Source organism: Schistocerca cancellata, chromosome 1 (assembly GCF_023864275.1).
Source record: "Schistocerca cancellata isolate TAMUIC-IGC-003103 chromosome 1, iqSchCanc2.1, whole genome shotgun sequence".
Taxonomy (NCBI): Eukaryota; Metazoa; Arthropoda; class Insecta; order Orthoptera; family Acrididae; genus Schistocerca; species Schistocerca cancellata.
The window spans coordinates 947142835-947163224 of record NC_064626.1 but is presented as its reverse complement, the minus strand read 5'-3'; the positions used below and the strand labels follow the sequence as shown (position 1 = coordinate 947163224).

At 38.6% G+C, this 20390-nt stretch overlaps 1 protein-coding gene across 1 annotated transcript in view; it reads left to right on the top strand.

Moving 5' to 3' along the window:
- Window positions 1-20390, top strand: part of LOC126088199 (ATP-binding cassette sub-family C member 5-like) — a 274779-nt gene that overhangs the window by 225960 nt on the left and 28429 nt on the right. The window contains exons 21-22 of the mRNA XM_049906328.1: window positions 4702-4888; window positions 10365-10454. Of these exons, the coding sequence (XP_049762285.1) occupies window positions 4702-4888; window positions 10365-10454 (277 nt within the window). The remainder of the gene's footprint in view (window positions 1-4701; window positions 4889-10364; window positions 10455-20390) is intronic.

Here is a 20390-nt window from a genome sequence, read left to right as displayed (position 1 = left end):
AGTCTTTTCAGTGTGCCTCTCTGTAACCCGTTGTCTCCCCTATGAGGTGAGAAGCAATCTGCCCTTTTCATAATATGGTTGTTATTGTATCCTGAATCTCCATTGTTTGTAGTTATTTATTGCATTATTAGGAGCAATTGTTTGCTGCTTTTTCTTTTACTGGCATTCAGGAGTACTCTATTACACTTCAACTCTAAAGTAATTTCAGAATTGCAGTACATTCTCTGCTGTCACTTGATCATCCCTACAAGTATTTCCTTAATTATGCACAGCTTTATTTACCATTGAATTCTGATCATCAGTGCTATAGCTAGCAGTCATATCTAATAGTTTATCTTCCTTTTTTTATTAATAGTTCTACTGACTTACTTGAAACTCTGTTTTCTCGTAACCATCCTCTCTTATCCGTTTGATATGGTATTGTACTAATTTAACAGTGTAACTGCACATTATGTAGTAATATGTCTAACTTACTATGAAATGCAGACCAATGAAGTGTGTCCTTGTTTTGCAAGAAGTCTAGATAGGGCAACAGTAATCAGGAATGGACTGAACAAGAATTTTGTGAGAAGAGTTCTTAATAGGCCGATTATACTTTTTTAGATTTCTTCCCAGGTGTATAGAAGAAGAACAAAATGTAAATGAAGGAATGTAACGTGGTAGAAAGAGCTATGTATGGAAGAAGAGTTGGCTGCAAAAAAGATAGGTAACAGTAGTAATTAGTTGAACTGACATTAAAAATGATGGGATCTTCCAAGTTACCTTTCACTCTACAACAGCTGCAAAAGTTTTAAGGCATTTGGCTGAGGTCACTGCCATTGTGTTACAGGCCATACTCTATAGCGAAGTACTCTGTGTTTTAATAACTTTGTGTTAGTATGGAGTAGGTATACTTCAGCTATGAATCAAAAAGCTGTGAAAACTTTCAGAGAGATAGGGCATTGTGCACATGTTATTGATTTTTTTTTTTTAGCTTTACATAGTGTGAAACTGGTATTTGCTGACACATGTCTTAATATTTGTGATTGGGATTGGAAACTCTGAAAAGAACCAGCTGAATCTTATGTAAGATAATAAATTCATATATTTCAAGAAATTAATCATTTACCATTATCATATATCCATATATTACAGGTATCATTAGCATTTCAAAGCCAAAGAAAAAGCTGGTGGTGCCTGAACATAGATCCAGAGGAAATACTGGGAAAAGAGAGGGAATGGGGAAGGGGGGAGAGGGGTGGGTCATACTGGTTCATGTTGTACCCCTGTATGTCTGCTCCCTAAATGTTGTGGTAATGTTCAGCAATGAATAGACTATATATAGTAGAAGCCCGATATATGGAAATTTAGGAAGACCACGTAATGCAGTATTATACACACTGTGTTTAAATTTAAAGAACATTACAAGTAAAACATTTCAGATACTTAACCAAATACGGGTCAGCAATTGGACAAACTTCACTTAGATGTCAATCAAAAAGTAACACGAGTTTCAATATGGTATATAAAGCACACTATCAACTACAGTATGATAATTTGTGACACTGCCTGGCAGTTACAGGCGTTAATGTTCTACTGCTTTAAAGAAGTCAGACATTTTTCTTTGGTAAGTCATTTCACACAGATTCTCTATTTGTGTTGTTATATGCTTAGTGTTATAACTCAATTTATTTTGTTCACTCTGTCGCTCCTCCCGTGTAGTCACTTCATTTATATTATCGTATACTTCACGTGTACGTGGAACATCGTCTGTACTTTTTTTTTCCAGCTTCATCATCCCAGTCCTCTACTCTCATTGCGAACAGCATCACCAATGCCCTTGTCATCTATGATCCTCAGAACTGGTTCTTCGTTGATGACAACTATCTTGTGGTTCAAGTCTTCAAGATCAATATTACAATGTAGAACATCACATGCAGACAGAATGTCACTGCTGCTCTAATCTATGCCACTACAGCATTCATCTGTTGCATTTTCTTTAATGGAACACTTTTCCAGCAATTCCTAATAGTGACTGGACTGATGCTTAACCATGCGAGGCTTACTGAAAATGCAACACTCTTAAGATTTACAAATTTCAATAACATTTCTGTCTCCTCATCTGAATTTACTATTGAAGTGAGCAGTTCATGGTGATAAAGGGCCTTAACTGGTCATATGATGCCCCGACCTACTGGTTGAATTACTGCCATCTTGTTTTTTGGCAAAAAGAGTTTTAATTTTTCTATCTTCTGATTGCAGCACATCAGCAGTTGGATGAACTAGGCAACGATCAAGGAGTTGTAGACCTTCTCTCAGCTTAAATGATCATAGGTTCTTTCTTACTGATGGAACAAACTCTTCTTGAAACCAATTCTTGAAAATGTAACATGTCATCCAAGCATTCTAGAAATGCATGTAAGTGAACGGTATTGCTGATGGCTGCTGGTGGTGGGTAAATGCCTGAAGATGGTCTGAGGAAAGGGCTGAAAGTGTTTGCTAATAATAAAAATATGAAAACATGATCAAGGCTGTTTTTATTTGATTTTTAGCATTTTATACCAATTGCTGCTGACTCCAAATAACAAAATGCTTTCTAAAAGAGGTTTCGACTTATGGCTACCCAGTTTATTCATTATAAAGAGGAGAGTTAGTCTGTCTTCATTTATTTTCAGACCCATCTTGTTTCCTGTTATTATTATTGAGAGCTCTGGTTGGAAACAATTGATAATAAAGTGCCATTTCATTACAATTATACGCTAGATAATAATTTCAATTTTTATCTGCCATTACTTAGTGTAGAATTTTGAAACAGTGAAGTGATTCACTGTGACAAGACCTCACTACTCTTTCAGTGGTCATTTGGCGAATTCCATGGCACCATTTCCATCTTGAAAATCGTCCGTTGGAAGTTACGCCATGTAAATTAGAGTTAAAATTTTCAGCTTGAGTTTTAATAATTGGCCCAGAAAGTGGCCCACCTTCATTGCTCTTTATAACCACATATAAAGGCATTCATCAAGTTCACTGTCGTTTCCTAGTTTAGTCCCTTTCCTGTCCATTCCCACACCACTTTCAACTGTGTTCATAAAGCATCTAAGTTTATTCTCTTCTTTCACCCACCCCCAGATTGTTCCTTCAGTTACACCACACTCACTTGATGTACTAGGTTTAGTTTTGCCATTCTTCACGTGATTAATAATTTTTAGTTTATCAGTCACAGAATATACTTTCTGTTTCTTAGGAATAAGAAGAACACAGAAATCTAGACAGTGATAATTTATGATCCACATGATGGTTGTGACCATTTTGATTGTTGCCAAGCATGTTGCATAGTCATTTTGTTGATTGCATCACAATGTGAGATGTGTATTCAAAGATTCTGTGCAGCAACAATCCTGATATGTTGATGAGACAAACCAAAGATAGAATTTAATTATTCATCTATTTTGGTTATTGTTTAGAAAACTTGAAGGTTACAGCAGTAAATTGAACAGCAGAAAAGCTACAAGCAGACTGTAATAAGATTTTTTCCAGTTTCTAAAATATACTGAGAGTGCAAAACGCATCCATAAAAGATATTTATTTTAGGTGACATACTTTATACTGTGTTATATGAATCTGCATTATGTGAGGCGGCAGTATATTGGGTTTCTACTATATTTGGAAAATACTTGTGCTGCAATTGGAACTTATCTGCTGACTAGTGGGATCATGATTGACACAGATCTGTTGTTTCTCCAGTACATAGTTAGTGTATTCATTAGAGTAAAGTGATTTGAGAAATAGGTTAGATATGTTAATTCTGTAGATACATGTTCATTGAATGCCTCAGCACTAACAACAAGAAGTACCCATAGTGGTTTCATTTGCTTATTTTCCAGAGAAATAAGAAAATGGTAGCATGTGGCATACCTTGGTTGCTATGGGGTCTCTTTACCTTGAAAATAAGACATGAAAAATAGACGATAACTCTTTAAGGGTACAACTATGGAGAGACATCTGAACAAGTGGTGTCGCTTGTTATGACCAAATTAATATGAAAAGTGGCAGATGAAATACTTCTGTTGGGGGCAAACTTGAGAAAATCAAGAGATTCTTGTATCTTACTGACTGTACCCATAGATGGGCATTTTCATGGCTGGTGCCTTTCAGGTGATGATATTTCATAAGCAAGTTTTGTGGGTAAAAAATGTATTCCATAAGTTTTGGAAGAGTGTGTATGATGATAGGAAACTATATACAATGTGAGAAGAAACAGAAAATAATATGAAAATGTAAGAGACGTAAAAAATTCTTTTTGGAGGTTACATAACACTATTTATGGGGGAAAACTGGTACAAAAGGGCTCGAAGGAGAAAATTGGAGATCTAGAAAGGGATAGAATGACAGATGATGCAAAAAAATCCAAATTGTCATATTTGTCATCTTCTGCCAAAGTCATAAATTGTGACGTAGACGGGATAAAACAAATAAAGTGAGCATTGTAGACCAGGCAAAGATTGTACCTGCTATAGTAGAGAAGGGCAATGGTAGTGCAGAAATGTGTGATATCGGCTACAGTTCCCACAATTCAAGAGAATTTTTTTGACTGGTCAGAGACCACTCTAACTGTGCTAGTGACTGTCCTTACCTCATCAGATAAATCTAAAATTTATTAAGTAGTTTATTATTTAATTGTTTTCAGCAGTAATATTTCCATATTTGTTGCCTTTGTTTCAGATTCTGCCTGAAGTTAAATCGTACATTAGCTTCTGATCTTATATTTCGGTCCTCTGTTCGCTGGTTCACATTTCGTATGGACATGATAGCTGTGGTTATAGTCACACTTACGGGATTGTCTGTTATTCTTCTGCGTGACACTGTGACTTCAGCTCAGAGTGGATTAGCATTGTCCTGTGTGTTTGCAGTAAGTTCTTTATTGTAAATTGTTGATGACTGTATGATGATGTTAAAATAGACTTTAGAATGGGATAATGAATATTCATTATTGATGGGAAGACTAGTCATTAAAGAAATAAGATGAATCAAATGGCTATTATACTCTGTAAGTAAAATATTTTAAGTTTCTTAACATACAGAAGACAATATAGTGACACAAAACTACTTTATTTTACCCACAGTATTAAAATGGTGACTTACAACGTACTTTACATATATGGTTGCCATGAAGTAGCTTATTTTGGTTTTAGACCACTATGTTGGAATGTGGAATATTTTATAGAATTCTGTTGTTGGAAGTGAGTGATACTGATAGGCCCTACTGCTGCCAGGTTTTTGGTAGATGATTTAACCTGTGTTCTTTTCTCACTGTTGGCTACAACTACTCATGTAAGGGATCTGCAGTATAAAACTCGAAATAACTTACTAGTTGTTGGACATAGAATGGCAAGTTTGAGCCAAGGGGCCATGTTAAAGTAAGGAATTTCAGATACTCTTTAACACCAGTAAAGTAGTGATAGCTGCTTCACTCGTCTTTGAAATGGTATCACAACTGAATATTGTTAGTGTTCCATGATTATCTCATGTGAATTAACAGTTCAAAATAGGTTTCATTAGTTCAGCTTTCATTTTGCTATTTTCATTGTTCGTTCCTGTAACATCAAAAATGTATAGACACTAATTGAAGGGCTCGGTAGTAAAAAATGGTAAGGGCCAAATCAGTAGTTCTGAGAAAACGCACCACAAATATTTTAATAAAATCTCATAAATAAGATATCTGAAGTACATACAAAGTCTTTTTTCAGGTAAAGCATTTCTGTATTGCACTGTGTCAGCAGTTTAGTACGTAATATCAACTCGTGGGGGAGGAGGGGGGATCTAAATTTCAGGAAGATGTATTTAACATTATTTACTCAAAACATTGTAGTCTCAACACACTTATTTAACATTTTTTATGTGAAAACATTTTATTCTCAATGCATTTACTTAACATTATTATTTTACTTAAACCATTGTTTTCTAAGTACATGATTGTCTGTCTTTCTTCTTTGTCTTCTTGTTGCTGATTAACAGTACCTCTTTCTGCCTGGAATGAATTGTGCCAATCATAGTATACAGGAGGTATCCATTTTAAGCTAGAGAGAATGTATCTTAGCTTCTCTCCTTTAATAGGAAGAGGCCCAGAGTATTTTGGTTTAAGCTCTGTCAGGAAAGAACTGCTTGCAAGTCTTCCACATTTTGATAAGCCAACAGATTCTAGGCAACCATTGTATGTATCACTAAACATTAATGTTACCATGGGACTTTGTAGCTCAGCAGAAAATACAAGTCGAGCACAATTTCTAATACTGAATTTGCTTTGAGCAGTTGATGCTTGTGGTGGGTGGAACAGCTGTTTCAGTGCATAGAAACACTTGTCATATGAGTTACCTTGAATGGCTTCTTTCACTGGGATGTTCTTAGAAATTCTTCCCAGTGATCAGGTTTGTAAACACTTTGATAACGTGATATAACATTTTTCTCTGCCTGCGCTAAGTCTCTGTCAATAGGTAGCATACTGTGTTCAGCCTTGGGAAAGGCATGCATGATGTATCTGAAACAACCAGACTTTTAACAGGTATAGCCAAAACGCCACTAAGGTCCAGTTCTTGTTTTGTCTGGCAAAATTGTCAGAAAATGCAATCAACTTTTCACATTTGATGTCATTCTTTTGAAAATACATCTTTGTGTCCTTTTAGCTGTTGCTTCGTCCCAGAGAAAAAGATGTCCTTGGATATCTGCACAAGAATGGACACTAAAATTATAGCACCATATTTTACGCTTATAAAACATTGGCCCAGTAGTCAGTTTAGGCGTGGGCAGTGTCTGTTGCAAATCGAACGTGATTACATGAACATTTTGGTCTCATTTTGCTACTTTCATTGCTTCATGTAATGCAGATTCCCCAGCTTCTCCTTTTTGATGGTGACCCTCCTGCTTTATTCACAGGGAATGTATTTCAGTTTCATTTTTATAGTTCTCAGCACGCTTGATTGCTACATAAATTGAATCACACTGTTGACAGGTGTCCATCTTAGAGGTCTTGAAACTTATATTGAATTCCTCGGTAAATATTCATTGAAATTTGTCTATAGAAACAGAACTTTTGCTTGCCGATTGACGTTCCTTAATGTACTTGTCATAACAGAGCTGCATGGAATATTCCATACTTAAGTACTCTTGCGATGAATCTTTTCAAGTGTAGTGACTCCTATACTTGGAAGTTTGTGAATAAATGCTTTCACATCATTGATGACATCCTTTGAATATTTTCTAGGATGCCTGGTCTGCTTGCCTCTGCCATCAGAAGTAGGTGGAATGGAACCATTTTTCAATTGTTTCATGATATTCTCCACACACCCTCTATTTTTCTGAAGTCCATGAATGTTAAAAAATGCAATTTTGCAAACAATGACATCCTTTCTGGCAGTTTTCACTGTATATAGAATTGTTTCACTGTGTCTAGATATCCCCTGTTTAATCTTTTTCGGATAACGGTTTTTGATCGCACTCAACCTTGTAGGCAAGCATTTTGAGTATCATAGCAATTCATTCCCAGAAATTTCAGAATATTCTTTGTTTATTTACTTCTTTGATAAGCTGGAAACATTTTTTAGGGCATTCGCATGGTGGGCATATCTTTTTTCCTGCAACAACTGTACCCTTACCTCTGTACTTCGTATACTGCTTTTCTTCATTCCTGTTTTTCTTTATCTGCTCTTGCACACTGCCACATTTTAGCCTCTTTCGTCCTTTCCGTACGCTCTGTTGATTATTAGCATGTTTAGTGTCTGCTTCATCATTGTCACTACTGCAAGTCTCTTCGGTGGAACATCCACCTCCAAGAAGCATCTGAACTTACAAAAAAATCATAGTCATAAGATTAACAATCTGCACAGTTCTAAGAATAATGAAGTGCCTAAAACTCTACATCCACTGTAGTTTTCATTATGTAACATATGACATTCTCCCACATACCATCTCTAGAAAAAAAAATCTTGAAAAAAGTGAGCATGTGGAATATAGAAACTCCATAATAACAGATCCGTAACTTAATACTGATTGCTGTTAAAAGGCTAGGTATTAACACATAGCTACATTTACAGATACCGTAATACTTCATAGAAAACTAATACAGATTTCTTATTGTGGCAATAAGTAATGTTAAGGGTGGCTCTTAACATTATTGGTATCAAATTGTCATGTAAATAATGTTAAGGGATGCAACTTAACACTGTTTACTTACAGAAATAAATATTCATATTTACCTGATTATCAACAACTCTGGAGGTTCTTTCATCTTCAGAACATAATCCGGGTCTCTATCAGAGTCATAAGTATCCAGGTCATCTACACACTCGTTCAAAAACTCACTGAAAAGCTTGTTTTTCACACAAACATTGGACACTTCACTCTCACTTGCCACCATGTTTTAGGCACTTACCATTGGTTACTTGCACACGAATCGAAAAAGCTGCCAACAGCGAAAATCTGAAAGTTGACAAAGTAGTGACATCTATCGATTTTTTGTGGAACGTTTTACTGATGCGAATGAAACATGCCATCTCTGTCATTTTACAATTAATATCTTTGTTTCTCGCAGACTGTCCTTTGCCATTGTTTACTGCCGAGCCCCTCACTTTTCAAATTGTTAACAGTTTAACTTACGACAGTCACATGCCAAAACCTCTTCAGTTCACGAATGAACCACTTCTGTTGGAACACCCAATAAACTGTTTGTTGCTTACAAGGGAACCTCCCCACCGCACCCCCCTCAGATTTAGTTAGAAGTTGGCACAGTGGATAGGACTTGAAAAACTGAACACAGATCAATCGAGAAAACAGGAAGAAGTTGTGTGGAACTGTGAAAAAAATAAGCAAAATATACAAACTGAGTAGTCCATGCGCAAGATAAGCAACATCGAGGATAGTGTGAGCTCAGGAGCGCTGTGGTCCCATGGTTAGCGTGAGAAGCTGCGGAACGAGAGGTCCTTGGTTCAAGTCTTCCCTCGAGTGAAAAATTTAATTTTTTATTTTCAGACAATTATTATCTGTCCGTCCAATGCGAGATAACTGTGCCATAGTGTGCAGATGCTACACCTAAACAAACATCGAAACACACTTTTTTGGGAGTGATTATCACATCCACAAGAAGACCTAAAATGGGCAAGGTAGAAGAATCTTTTTACCCATTCGCCAAGTGTACAAGTTAGGTGGGTTGACAACATATTCCTGTCATGTGACACATATTCCGTCACCAGTGTTGTATAGAATATATCAGACGTGTTTTCCTGTGGAGGAATCAGTTGACCTATGACCTTGCGATCAAATGTTTTCGGTTCCCATTGGAGAGGCACGTCCTTTTGTCTACTAATCACACGGTTTTGCAGTGCGGTCGCAAAACTCAGACACTAAACTTACTACAGTGAAAGAGACGTCTATGAATGAACGGACAGATCATAACTTTGCGAAAATAAAAGAAGTGAACTTATCACTCGAGGGAAGACTTGAACCAAGGACCTCTCGTTCCGCAGTTGTTCACGCTAACCACAGGACCACGGTGCTCCTGAGCTCACACTATCCTTGATGTAGCTTATCTTGCTCATGGACTACTCAGTTTGTATATTTTGCTTATTTATTTCATAGTTCCACACAACTACTTCCTGTTTTCTCGATTGATCTGTGTTCAGTTTTTCAAGGCCTATCCACTGTGCCACTATCAGTGAAAAATGGATATAATTTTGGAAAATGTTTTGCAGTTTGAGCAGTCATTTAACATATTATTTGTGTTGAGTGAAAAATACTAATAATTAGAGTTGTGTTACAACAACTGGGAAAAGAGCTTGCTTCTCACCACCTAGAGAAGATGTTGACACACAGACAGGCTCAGTGTAAAAGAACGCTAGAAATATTTAGGCAATTGCAGACAGGCCTTTGTGACGGTAGCCGTGTGTGTGTGTGTGTGTGTGTGTGTGTGTGTGTGTGTGTGTGTGTGTGTGTGTGTGTTTCCTACTTTGGAAGGACTTCATCTGAAAGCTTAAATATTTCTAGCATTCATTGTCATTATGCTTGTCTGCAACTAACCACTGCCTTGTGTGGCGAGTAGCAATCCATTTTTTACATACTGTTATTCCAACCTAGACTTTCCATTGTTTAAAGCGATGGTACCAAGATATGCAAAACAGGAAATGTGAGATTTTTTATTAATAAGTGTATTTAAAGGGCATTTTAATATTGTCATCCTGATCACTATGTGAGATGTAGGTGAATTATAGACACTTTAACTCCTAGCCTCTTTGTATAATTAAGGTTGATGAGTTAATAGTACAAAAATATGAATGGATTCTTGCTGTATGTTTGTTACGAATTATGTTTGTATCCTCTTTATCCCCCTCATTTTTCAGGTAAGCACATTTGTACCATATGTGATGCAGTTGAAATCGGAAATGCAAGCACGATTTACATCTGTTGAAAGAGTTCTAGAGTATACTGAGGTAAGTACTTGTGAGATAATTAACATAAAAATTTTCATCCCATTTTTCATTTGCTGAAGATTATTTGTGTGTGTTACACTTTTTTTTTTTGTCTTTCTTTGTTCCAGTGACACATGTTCTTATTGAATTACCCATTCTTAAAAATATTTAACAGCTTTATGTAACTTGAGTTTTCAGGGTCAGCAAAGTGAATTGTATAATTTTTTAAATCTAAAAGTCAGAATCAGCTTACAGGCTGAGGAAGGCTCATCCACTGAGTTTCTTCAACCACAAAAACACACACTGTAATGTTCCCTGCATTTATGGTTATTATTTGAAGTTTAAATCATCCAGTATTGACTATTGAAAATGTTGTTCTGTTATTTTTTAATGTCTTGATAGACAGGGGATACTAAAAGCTTTCTGAAGATTCCAAAGTAGAAGCTGGAAATCAAGATGTAGGAGCCCGCCAGATGTGGCCTCCTACTTGAATGTAGGGTAATCGAGTGAAGGCGTGGTCCTGTGGTGTGCCAAGGCAACATACCACTTGCATAACAGTCAATTATTTCCAGGATTTTTACAATCACTCTGTCTTCTTTCCAGTCTGGCCTAGCAGTGGCCATGCACTGCCCGCTTTGCGTGGAGATGCAAGTTAGCACATCAGTGCCCAGTGAGGAGTCTGCTGGCTCAGCCCCTGGCATAGTCTGAAGTCATGCCATGGCAGCATCAGGGCCAGAGTCTCTCTGCAGCCTGGCATGGCTATGGACATCTATCGGAGCCTCAGTGCTCTCATGGGTATAGCTACACTTACACTTAACCCCAAAAATATGCACGCCCCTATTATCGGTTGTCATGAGGGCATGTAGGCAAAAGACCCAACTGCAGTAGGTGGAGCATATCGGTTCTTCATTCATGGAAGATTGGCCTGGCCCTCATCTTTGATTATTCACAGATGTGACCAGCAGGAATTCAGCTCTCAGAGTTGTCATAGCAGTAGACGCAGCAGCTGGTAGCACTTCGTCATCCTGCAAATAGTTGGGCTGGCCTTCCAGTGCTATCAGTGATGCAGACATAGTGGCCTGACTTGTAGAATGAGTGATAGGAAGAAAAGGGTTTTATAGCAGACGATTACATGATGCCCCCGTTCCAGGAGGTGGATGTGCTCCCATTTTCCGAGGCTGTCAGCATTCTTGGTTGCATAATGTTTAGTTTCAGAACTTCAGTGCATTCTTTTTTGCAAAGTTTGCAGCCTGAAAGATAGTGTTAAGTCTACTCTGCAGTGTTATTAAGGTGCTGGATCAGGCGTTTCTGACACACTCTCTCACACAGTCTGAGGCAATGAGCTCCCTACTTGTTTGTACTGAGCTTCTTCTGAGTGTTGACACTGGTTATGTCAGGCTTATCCAAGAATTGCGCCCGATGGGTACTTTGCGCTGGACTGTCCCGTGGTCAGATCCAACATAAACAAAGTAATACAGGAAATGCAGCTCTGTTAAAGTGGTCGATGAGCGGTAAAACAAGCAAACCATTACTGTTTAAGTAACAATTAGTGTTCGTGTGGTAGAATTACTATGTAAAGCTTTAGAAAACAATATCGAAGAATAGCTTAGTAGTTTTCTGACCCACAGGTTGATTCTATTAGTATTGCATTTGCATGCTCGTCATATGTACAGTAGGCGTCTTGTGAAAGATGTATCAATTTCTTAAATGAACCAGTGTCATAAATATTCTATTTTAGAAATAATTTACGTAATGGGTAAGAATCTCATTCTTACTGTTAGTAGCTACAAGTAAATATGTATTGTTGTACTTCATGCTACAGCTTTTTGTGTCCCTTTTTAGAGTTTAGACATTAGATCCTTAGTTTCCTGTTTTGTACACAATAATTTTCTTTGAAGAAGTTTGAAAACTTATTAAGAAAAATAGAATTAAGCTTATAAAGACATTTAATCTTTGCAGTCAACATTGTTAAAGAAGACAATTAATGTTTTACACATTTTTATTTTTCAAGGAAATGATTTTGTCTAGGTTTGGTACAATATTCCAGGACCTGCTAACCTCAAAGAATTTGTCAAATTATTTATCACTAAGAAGTAAACAGTTCTTAGTTTTAGCAAGTTTTAAAAGGGAGAAAAAGTGCTCACAGATATACGTGTAACCAAACATTGAGAGAACTTTGGCCGCCTGCTTGTGCAAAAGAAGATACTTCTCTCGTGGAAAACAGCTTTAAAAGTCATCCAAAGCTTTACGCATAAGAAAGTGGTCATTCAGGCAGATATGGCACTGCAGGTCAATCAGCTCTAGTTGTAACACTTCTGAAACATCCTCTGCCCGAAGGGAAAATGGGTGAACAAATATAGCTAAGGCCAGTTGGAGCTCACTTACCTCCAGAACTCTGTTTTCAAACTCTTCTTGTAATTCGTAAATGATTTGAACATAATCTGAAAAATCCTCATCTTCTTTGTTGTTGTTGTGGTCTTCAGTCCTGAGACTGGTTTGATGCAGCTCTCCATGCTACTCTATCCTGTGCAAGCTTGTACATCTCCCAGTACCTACTGCAACCTACGTCCTTCTGTATCTGTTTAGTGTATTCATCTCTTGGTCTCCCTCTACGATTTTTACCCTCCACACTGCCCTCCAGTACTAAATTGGTGATCCCTTGATCCCTCAGAACATGTCCTACCAACCGATCCCTTCTTCTAGTCAAGTTGTGCAACAAACTTCTCTTCTCCCCAATCCTATTCAATACCTCCTCATTAGTTATGTGATCTACCCATCTAATCTTCAGGTTGTCCAAACTATTTATCGTCCATGTTTCACTTCCATATATGGCTACACTCCATACAAATACTTTCAGAAATGACTTCCTGACACTTAAATCTATGCTTGATGTTAACAAATTTCTCTTCTTCAGAAACACATTCCTTGCCATTGCCAGTCTGCATTATATATCCTCTCCACTTTTACCATCATCAATTATTTTGCTCCCCAAATAGCAAAACTCCTTTACTACTTTGAGTGTCTCATTTCCTAATCCAATTCCCTCAGCATCACCCGACTTAATTTGACTACATTCCATTATTCTCGTTTTGCTTTTGTTGATGTTCATCTTATATCCTCCTTTCAAGACACTATCCATTCCGTTCATCTTCTTTAACACTGTGTAATGCAAAGAGGTGCCCACAATTCTCCTTGCGCTACTTTTTTTCCCACAAAATAATCGTCTGCACTATATCAACAACAGAATGATTTTCACCTTGGAGAGAAATGTTCAAAGTATTTAAATGACAAGGTCGTTCACACAAAAAAGCCAAATTTGCCACCCATTTAGGATCATGAAGTAATTCTCCTGGACATCCTTTCCTTTCAAAAAAGGTATTGATTTCGCCCCTCAAGGGGGGGGGGGGGGGGGGGGGGGGAGACGATGAAGCGCCTTCCCCCTGCTTAGCCATCTTACTTTGGCGTGATAGGGGATGTCCGGGTATTCTGCTTCGATATCAGCCAGAAATTCTTTAAATTGGTGATGTGGGAGTCCATGCGAGCAAAAATAATTAAACATTCAAACAACTGTGTCCATAACATTTTTTATGTTGACAATCTTCGCACAAAGTGCCTCGTGGTGTATCAGACAATGGACTGCCGTGAGTAAGGAACAGCCGACTTCAGTCATTTTTACTTGACATAACCCAGGAATCTAGCATGTATCCCTCATAGCACAGAGGTGCTCCATTCTATCACACTGGTCAGGCATTGCCATTTTAAACCCATTTACTTGAACATATTTTCAATGGCTAGAAAAATATCCAAACCAGTGGTTGTATCTTTTAATGGTATAAGGTTGAGGAATTCTTCTGTGACATGCAGATTGTCATCAACACCCAGAATGAATATGATAAGCTGAGAGATGTCCGCAATGTCCGTGGACTCGTCAAGAGTGATAGAAAATGAAACGAAGTTTGCTGCTCTCTCCATTAGTTGCTGCTCCATATCTGCGGCCATATCTTTGACTCAGCGAGCAACAGTTTGTTGGGACGAAAGAACTAGTTTTTCAAATTTTTCTGTGAGGTCTATTGGACAAATGCAAACCACTGAGTCGACCACACAATCCTCTGTGAGGTTCCCAGCTGCAAAGAGTTTACCTGCAAATGCATTTGTAACTTGTGTGCAAACTTTGGCCAGCTGTTTGCTGCTCCTACCACAGAAAAAAAAAAAACCTTACAATTAATTTTGTACAATCATATTTACAAAACACTTTTATCATTTTAACAATTTATTGTCTTTCATTGAAACCCAAATAAAAAACAAACAAAAAAAGATTGCAAGATTTTAAACATGGCTGGAACAGCAACTGTTGAAATTCTTCACAATAAAGGATGACAGCCAAAACGTATTTTTGATGTTTGCTGTTTGTGATTTTCGATGTGTATGTGTGGTTAATTGGCTAGTATGTTTTTATTCACGACGACAGATGGTTTCGTTTTACTGTAACATTTTGGTTGTTTTCGCTAGTATGTATTTCACCGCCTATGTTACGTGGACACAGGTAAATTGGTTCCATATTTTCTATTTTACATAAATGTTTTTAAATGGTCTGATATGTTTAATTTAATAAGACAGAAGATTTGAATTAGCACAACTTTGAATAATTTTGATGCACTTATGTATGTATCTATGGAGTTTAATGTGTGCGAGTATCTGGCACATACCATAAGTGCCCTCTCTCGGCAAAACCATCTGGCTTACTGCTTTCACACTCTTTTCTTGGTAGTTCATAGGCGAAGTACTGGTGCTAAACTGTTCGCATTGACCCTGTGTCTACAGGCATGTTGTACAAATGGAGATGATGTCTTAATTATTGACGACGCCTTTGGCCCAATTGTTTTATTAATCTCCATTGCATGATGTAATTTTAGTAAGTAACTAAAAGATTTCATGCCTGTATTACTTTGGTAATTTTCACTGTTACTAGTGTTTCTCATTTCCGATGCTAAGGTTTGCTAAGGTCTTCCTGTTCAGGATTTTTTACTTCTGATGAAGGTATATTTATATATACCGAAATCTCGGTCAAGAATTTTAATAAATTTTTATCCTGCAACTGTTTTGGCTGTCATCCTTTATCGTGAAAAAAAGATTGGTTTTAGCTGCATTTTCGCCCCAGTTCCTCTGAAAAGTGGTCATAGATACTAGCTAGGACAGCGAAAAGTGGTCACAAAATAAATTTTTATGTATTGGAATGTTTGCATTTTAATTAATTGGAAACATAGATCAAACTACAACATATGTTTTCCAGTCCATCAAACCACAACTACACAAAAACAGAGAGTGACTCTTAATGACACTTTGCTATCCGAGAGAGCGTTCATGACGGTTTTTCAGAGAGAGGCAAAAAATAATGCACCTGAAGCTTTTTCTTATGTCTGAGAGATGTGATTTAATGCAACCCAGATACAAAAATTAACTGAAAAGAAATGTTCCTTGTTGCTGGCAAATTGTTATTTGATAACTGGCACATTGCTAAGTGACCTATAAGATTGTAAAATGTAGTTTCATTTATGATCTTTATCAATAATAAACAGTCATACAATAGGAAACACTTCTCTGCAATGCTGCTTGAAATTTTCTCTCAGTTCTTCAAGCTTTGATTGGCGTTCCTTTTGTGACAAATTTTTGATCTGATCTTTGTGACTAATATCATTCAATCGAGTACATTTTTAAATACGTGAGGTTCTGATGACATAATAAACATTTGACATGATTTTCGACAGCAGTACAAAAGAAATTAATTTCCCACTCGGGTTTAAATAGTGTGGACGCGCCACTGCAACAACTTCTGAATTCGCATGGGGTGCTGGCCTCAGATGATTGTGGGTGCTAGCACCCCAGGGGCACAATTTGGACAAGCCTGGGTTATGTCATCACTGGATACTCAACGGGCACACTCCACTTAGTGACATCACAGTTGGTTTCAACAAAATTTTTATTTCTCTGCAATGAAGAATTTAGCACAATATGTAATTAAATAAATAAAGATGACTCTTCTCCATTCCGTATATTTTTGAAATATGAGAATTTAACTCTTTGTGTAAACAGTTTCTTCTACGGGAACAGTACAATAGCTTTGTCACTCAGGATATCAAGGTAAACGTCAGCTTGACATTTGGAAATGTAACTATAGAATAAACACAGGGTATTCAAAATTTAAGCAACAAATGGAAATTTTCCGAGGTTGCTTTTACTTTTCCAGAAAATGATATAAACAGGTGATAGTAAAGTAGAAATTGTGCAAAGAGTTCAGAACATAAACAACTGCAACATGCATAATGGTAGACAAACATTTTTTCATTCCTTCCAAATTAATGGATTTGTGCGCATATTCCGACAATTGACTAATGTGCTCAGTATAGTGTGTGACCCCCTGTGGCAACAACACAGGCCTGACAACGATGGGACATGCTGTGAATGATGTCATCAGTCTCATGTTGAAGCAGTAATGCCCATTCTTCCTGCAGAGGTGCTCGCAGCCTATGTGAGTGGTTGCTGGATAATGAGGTGATGCAAGCCATCCCCCTAGTGTTTCCCAGACATGCTCTATGGAATTCAAATCGAGAGAGCAAGCAGGGCATACCATGCGTGCAATACCTTCCATTTCCAAGAAACCATCAACCACTCGTGTCCTAGAAAGTCGAGCATTTATCATCCATCATTACTAACTCTGGTCCCAAACCAGCTCACAACAAATGCAGATGAGGTCCCAAGATCTTGTAACAATACCTGACAGTAGTTAAACCTTGCCATTTCACCATACTATTTCATGAATAGGGGTTCGAGTGGTAAATATAATCCCTGCCCTCACCATTAGGGATCTTCCTCAATATTGGTCTCTTTCCACATTGTTTGGGTCTCGAAATTGTGGCCCATGTTCCCTCCAGATATGAATCCATTGAGAATCAATCTCCAGACTAAATTGGAATTCATCTGTGAAAACAACTTTGGCCTACTGTTAGACTGCCCCCGTATCGTATTGATGACTCCACTCTAGACGTTCCTTTCTGTGAAGACGTGTCAGAGGTAGACATGCAGAACGTCTCTGACAATAAAAACCACTTTTCCAAAGTCTTCGGCCTACCATTTGCCTCGGTACAACACATCCAGTGGATGCTGAGAGCTCACACGCCAGTTGCCATGCAGTACTAAGGTGGTGCCCTTACAGCCCAATGACAGTCCTCTCTTCTCAATTCACATGTGGTTGGCCCTGCCTTGGTCTTCGAGATACAGTTTCGATCTCGAGAAACTGTTCCCACATCCAAGAAACAACAGAATGATTTACTCCAAGCTTTTGGGTCACGTCAGTTTGTGACTGTTCTGCTTCCATTCTTTCTATGTCCGTCCACCACAGAGAGTCTTGTAGGCAACTTCTCTGTGCCATACTGCACCTTCCGTGATGGTGTGCACAGCGATTGTGGGTGTGGGACTACCTAGCAAACACTATCTCGTTTCATAGGTGCCCTGACATCATTGTTAGCATGGTTGTCCGTTCACCAGAATGCATCCTCTGTGCAGAAAAAAATCATACAGACATCTGGTTGACAGTTTGTATGATTATATTGTGAATTAGACACAGGGTGGGGAAATAATGATTTGTTGGTTTAATTTTGGACACTAGTGTACATTTCGAAATCTTCATTGGTTGGCTGTGGCTCTTGCACTATTGCCAGTCCATTATGGAAATCTGGTCGGACAATACATGGTGTGTACACAAACGCCTTCGCAGATTCTTCCTCTTGCTTAGTTACTGCAATCACTATCCCACTTTGAAAACTTTCTTCTGTTGTCTAGGGGACTCACCAGAAGATACTTGTGATCTACACTACTGGCCATTAAAATTGCTACACCACGAAGATGATGTGCTACAGACGCGAAATTTAACCGACAGGAAGAAGATGCGGTGATATGTAAATGATTAGCTTTTCAGAGCATTAACACAAGGTTGGCGCTGGTGGTGACCCCTACAACGTGCTGACATGAGGAAAGTTTCCAACCGATTTCTCATACACAAACAGCAGTTGACCGGTGTTGCCTGGTCAAACATCGTTGTGATGCCTTGTGTAAGGAAGAGAAATGCGTACCATCACGTTTCCGACTTTGATAAAGGTCGGATTGTAGCCTATCACGATTGCGGTTTATTGTATCGCGACATTGCTGCTCACGTTGGTGGACATCCAATGACTGTTAGCAGAATATGGAATCGGTGGGTTCAGGGGGTAATACGGAACGCCATGCTGGATCCCAACGGCCTCGTATCACTATCAGTCGAGATGACAAGCATCTTTTCCGCATGGCTGTAACGGATCAATGTTATGTTCGAGTATAATGACTTTTCTGGAGACTAGAAATCTACTCTGTAGGAATCAGCATGGGTTTCGAAAAAGACGGTCGTGTGAAACCCAGCTCGCGCTATTCGTCCACGAGACTCAGAGGGCTATAGATACGGGTTCGCAGGTAGATGCCATGTTTTTTGACTTCCGCAAGGCGTTCGATACAGTTCCCCACAGTCGTTTAATGAACGAAGTAAGTGCATATGGACTATCAGACCAACTGTGTGATTGGATTGAAGAGTTCCTAGATAACAGAACGCAGCATGTTATTCTCAATGGAGAGAAGTCTTCCGAAGTAAGATTGATTTCAGGTGTGTCGCAGGGGAGTGTACTAGGACCGTTGCTATTCACAATATAAATAAATGACCTTGTGGATGACATCGGAAGTTCACTGAGGCTTTTTGCAGATGATGCTTTGGTGTATCGAGAGGTTGTAACAATGGAAAATTGTACTGAAATGCAGGAGGATCTGCAGCGAATTGACGCATGGTGCAGGGAATGGCAATTGAATCTCAATTTAGACAAGTGTAATGTGCTGCGAATACATAGAAAGATAGATACCTTATCATTTTGCTACAAAATAGCAGGTCAGCAATTGGAAGCAGTTAATTCCATAAATTATCTGGGAGTACGCATTAGGAGTGATCATATAAGGTTGATCGTCGGTAAGGAAGATGCCAGACTGAGATTCATTGGAAGAATCCTAAGGAAATGCAATCCGAAAACAAAGGAAATAGGTTACAGTACGCTTGTTCGCCCACTGCTTGAATACTGCTCAGCAGTGTGGGATCCGTACCAGATAGGGTTGATAGAAGAGATAGAGAAGATCCAACAGAGAGCAGCGCGCTTCGTTACAGGATCATTTACTAACCGCGAAAGCGTTACGTAGATGATAGATAAACTCCAGTGGAAGACTCTGCAGGAGAGACGCTCAGTAGCTCGGTACGGGCTTTTGTTAAAGTTTCGAGAACATACCTTCACCGAAGAGTCAAGCAGTATATTGCTCCCTCCTACGTATATCTCGCGAAGAGACCATGAGGATAAAATCAGAGAGATGAGAGCCCACACAGAAGCATACCGACAATTCTTCTTTCCACGAACAATTCGAGACTGGAATAGATGGGAGAACCGATAGAGGTGTTCAGGGTACCCTCCGCCACACACCGTCACGTGGATTGCGGAGTATGGATGTAGATGTAGATGTAGATCCCTGAGTCAACAGATGGGGACGTTTGCAAGACAACAACCATCTGCACGAACAGTTCGACGACGTTTGCAGCAGCATGGACTATCAGCTCGGAGACCATGGCTGCGGTTACCCTTTACGCTGCATCACAGACAGGAATGCCTGCGATGGTGTACTCAGTGACGAACCTGGGTGCATGAATGGCAAAATGTCATTTTTTCGGATTAATCCAGGTTCTGTTTACAGCATTATGATTGTCGCATCCGTGTTTGGCGACATCGCGGTGAAAGCACATTGGAAGTGTGTATTAGTCACCACCATACTGGCGTATCACCCAGATTGATGGTATGGGGTGCCATTGGTTACACGTCTCGATCACTTCTTGTTCGCATTGAC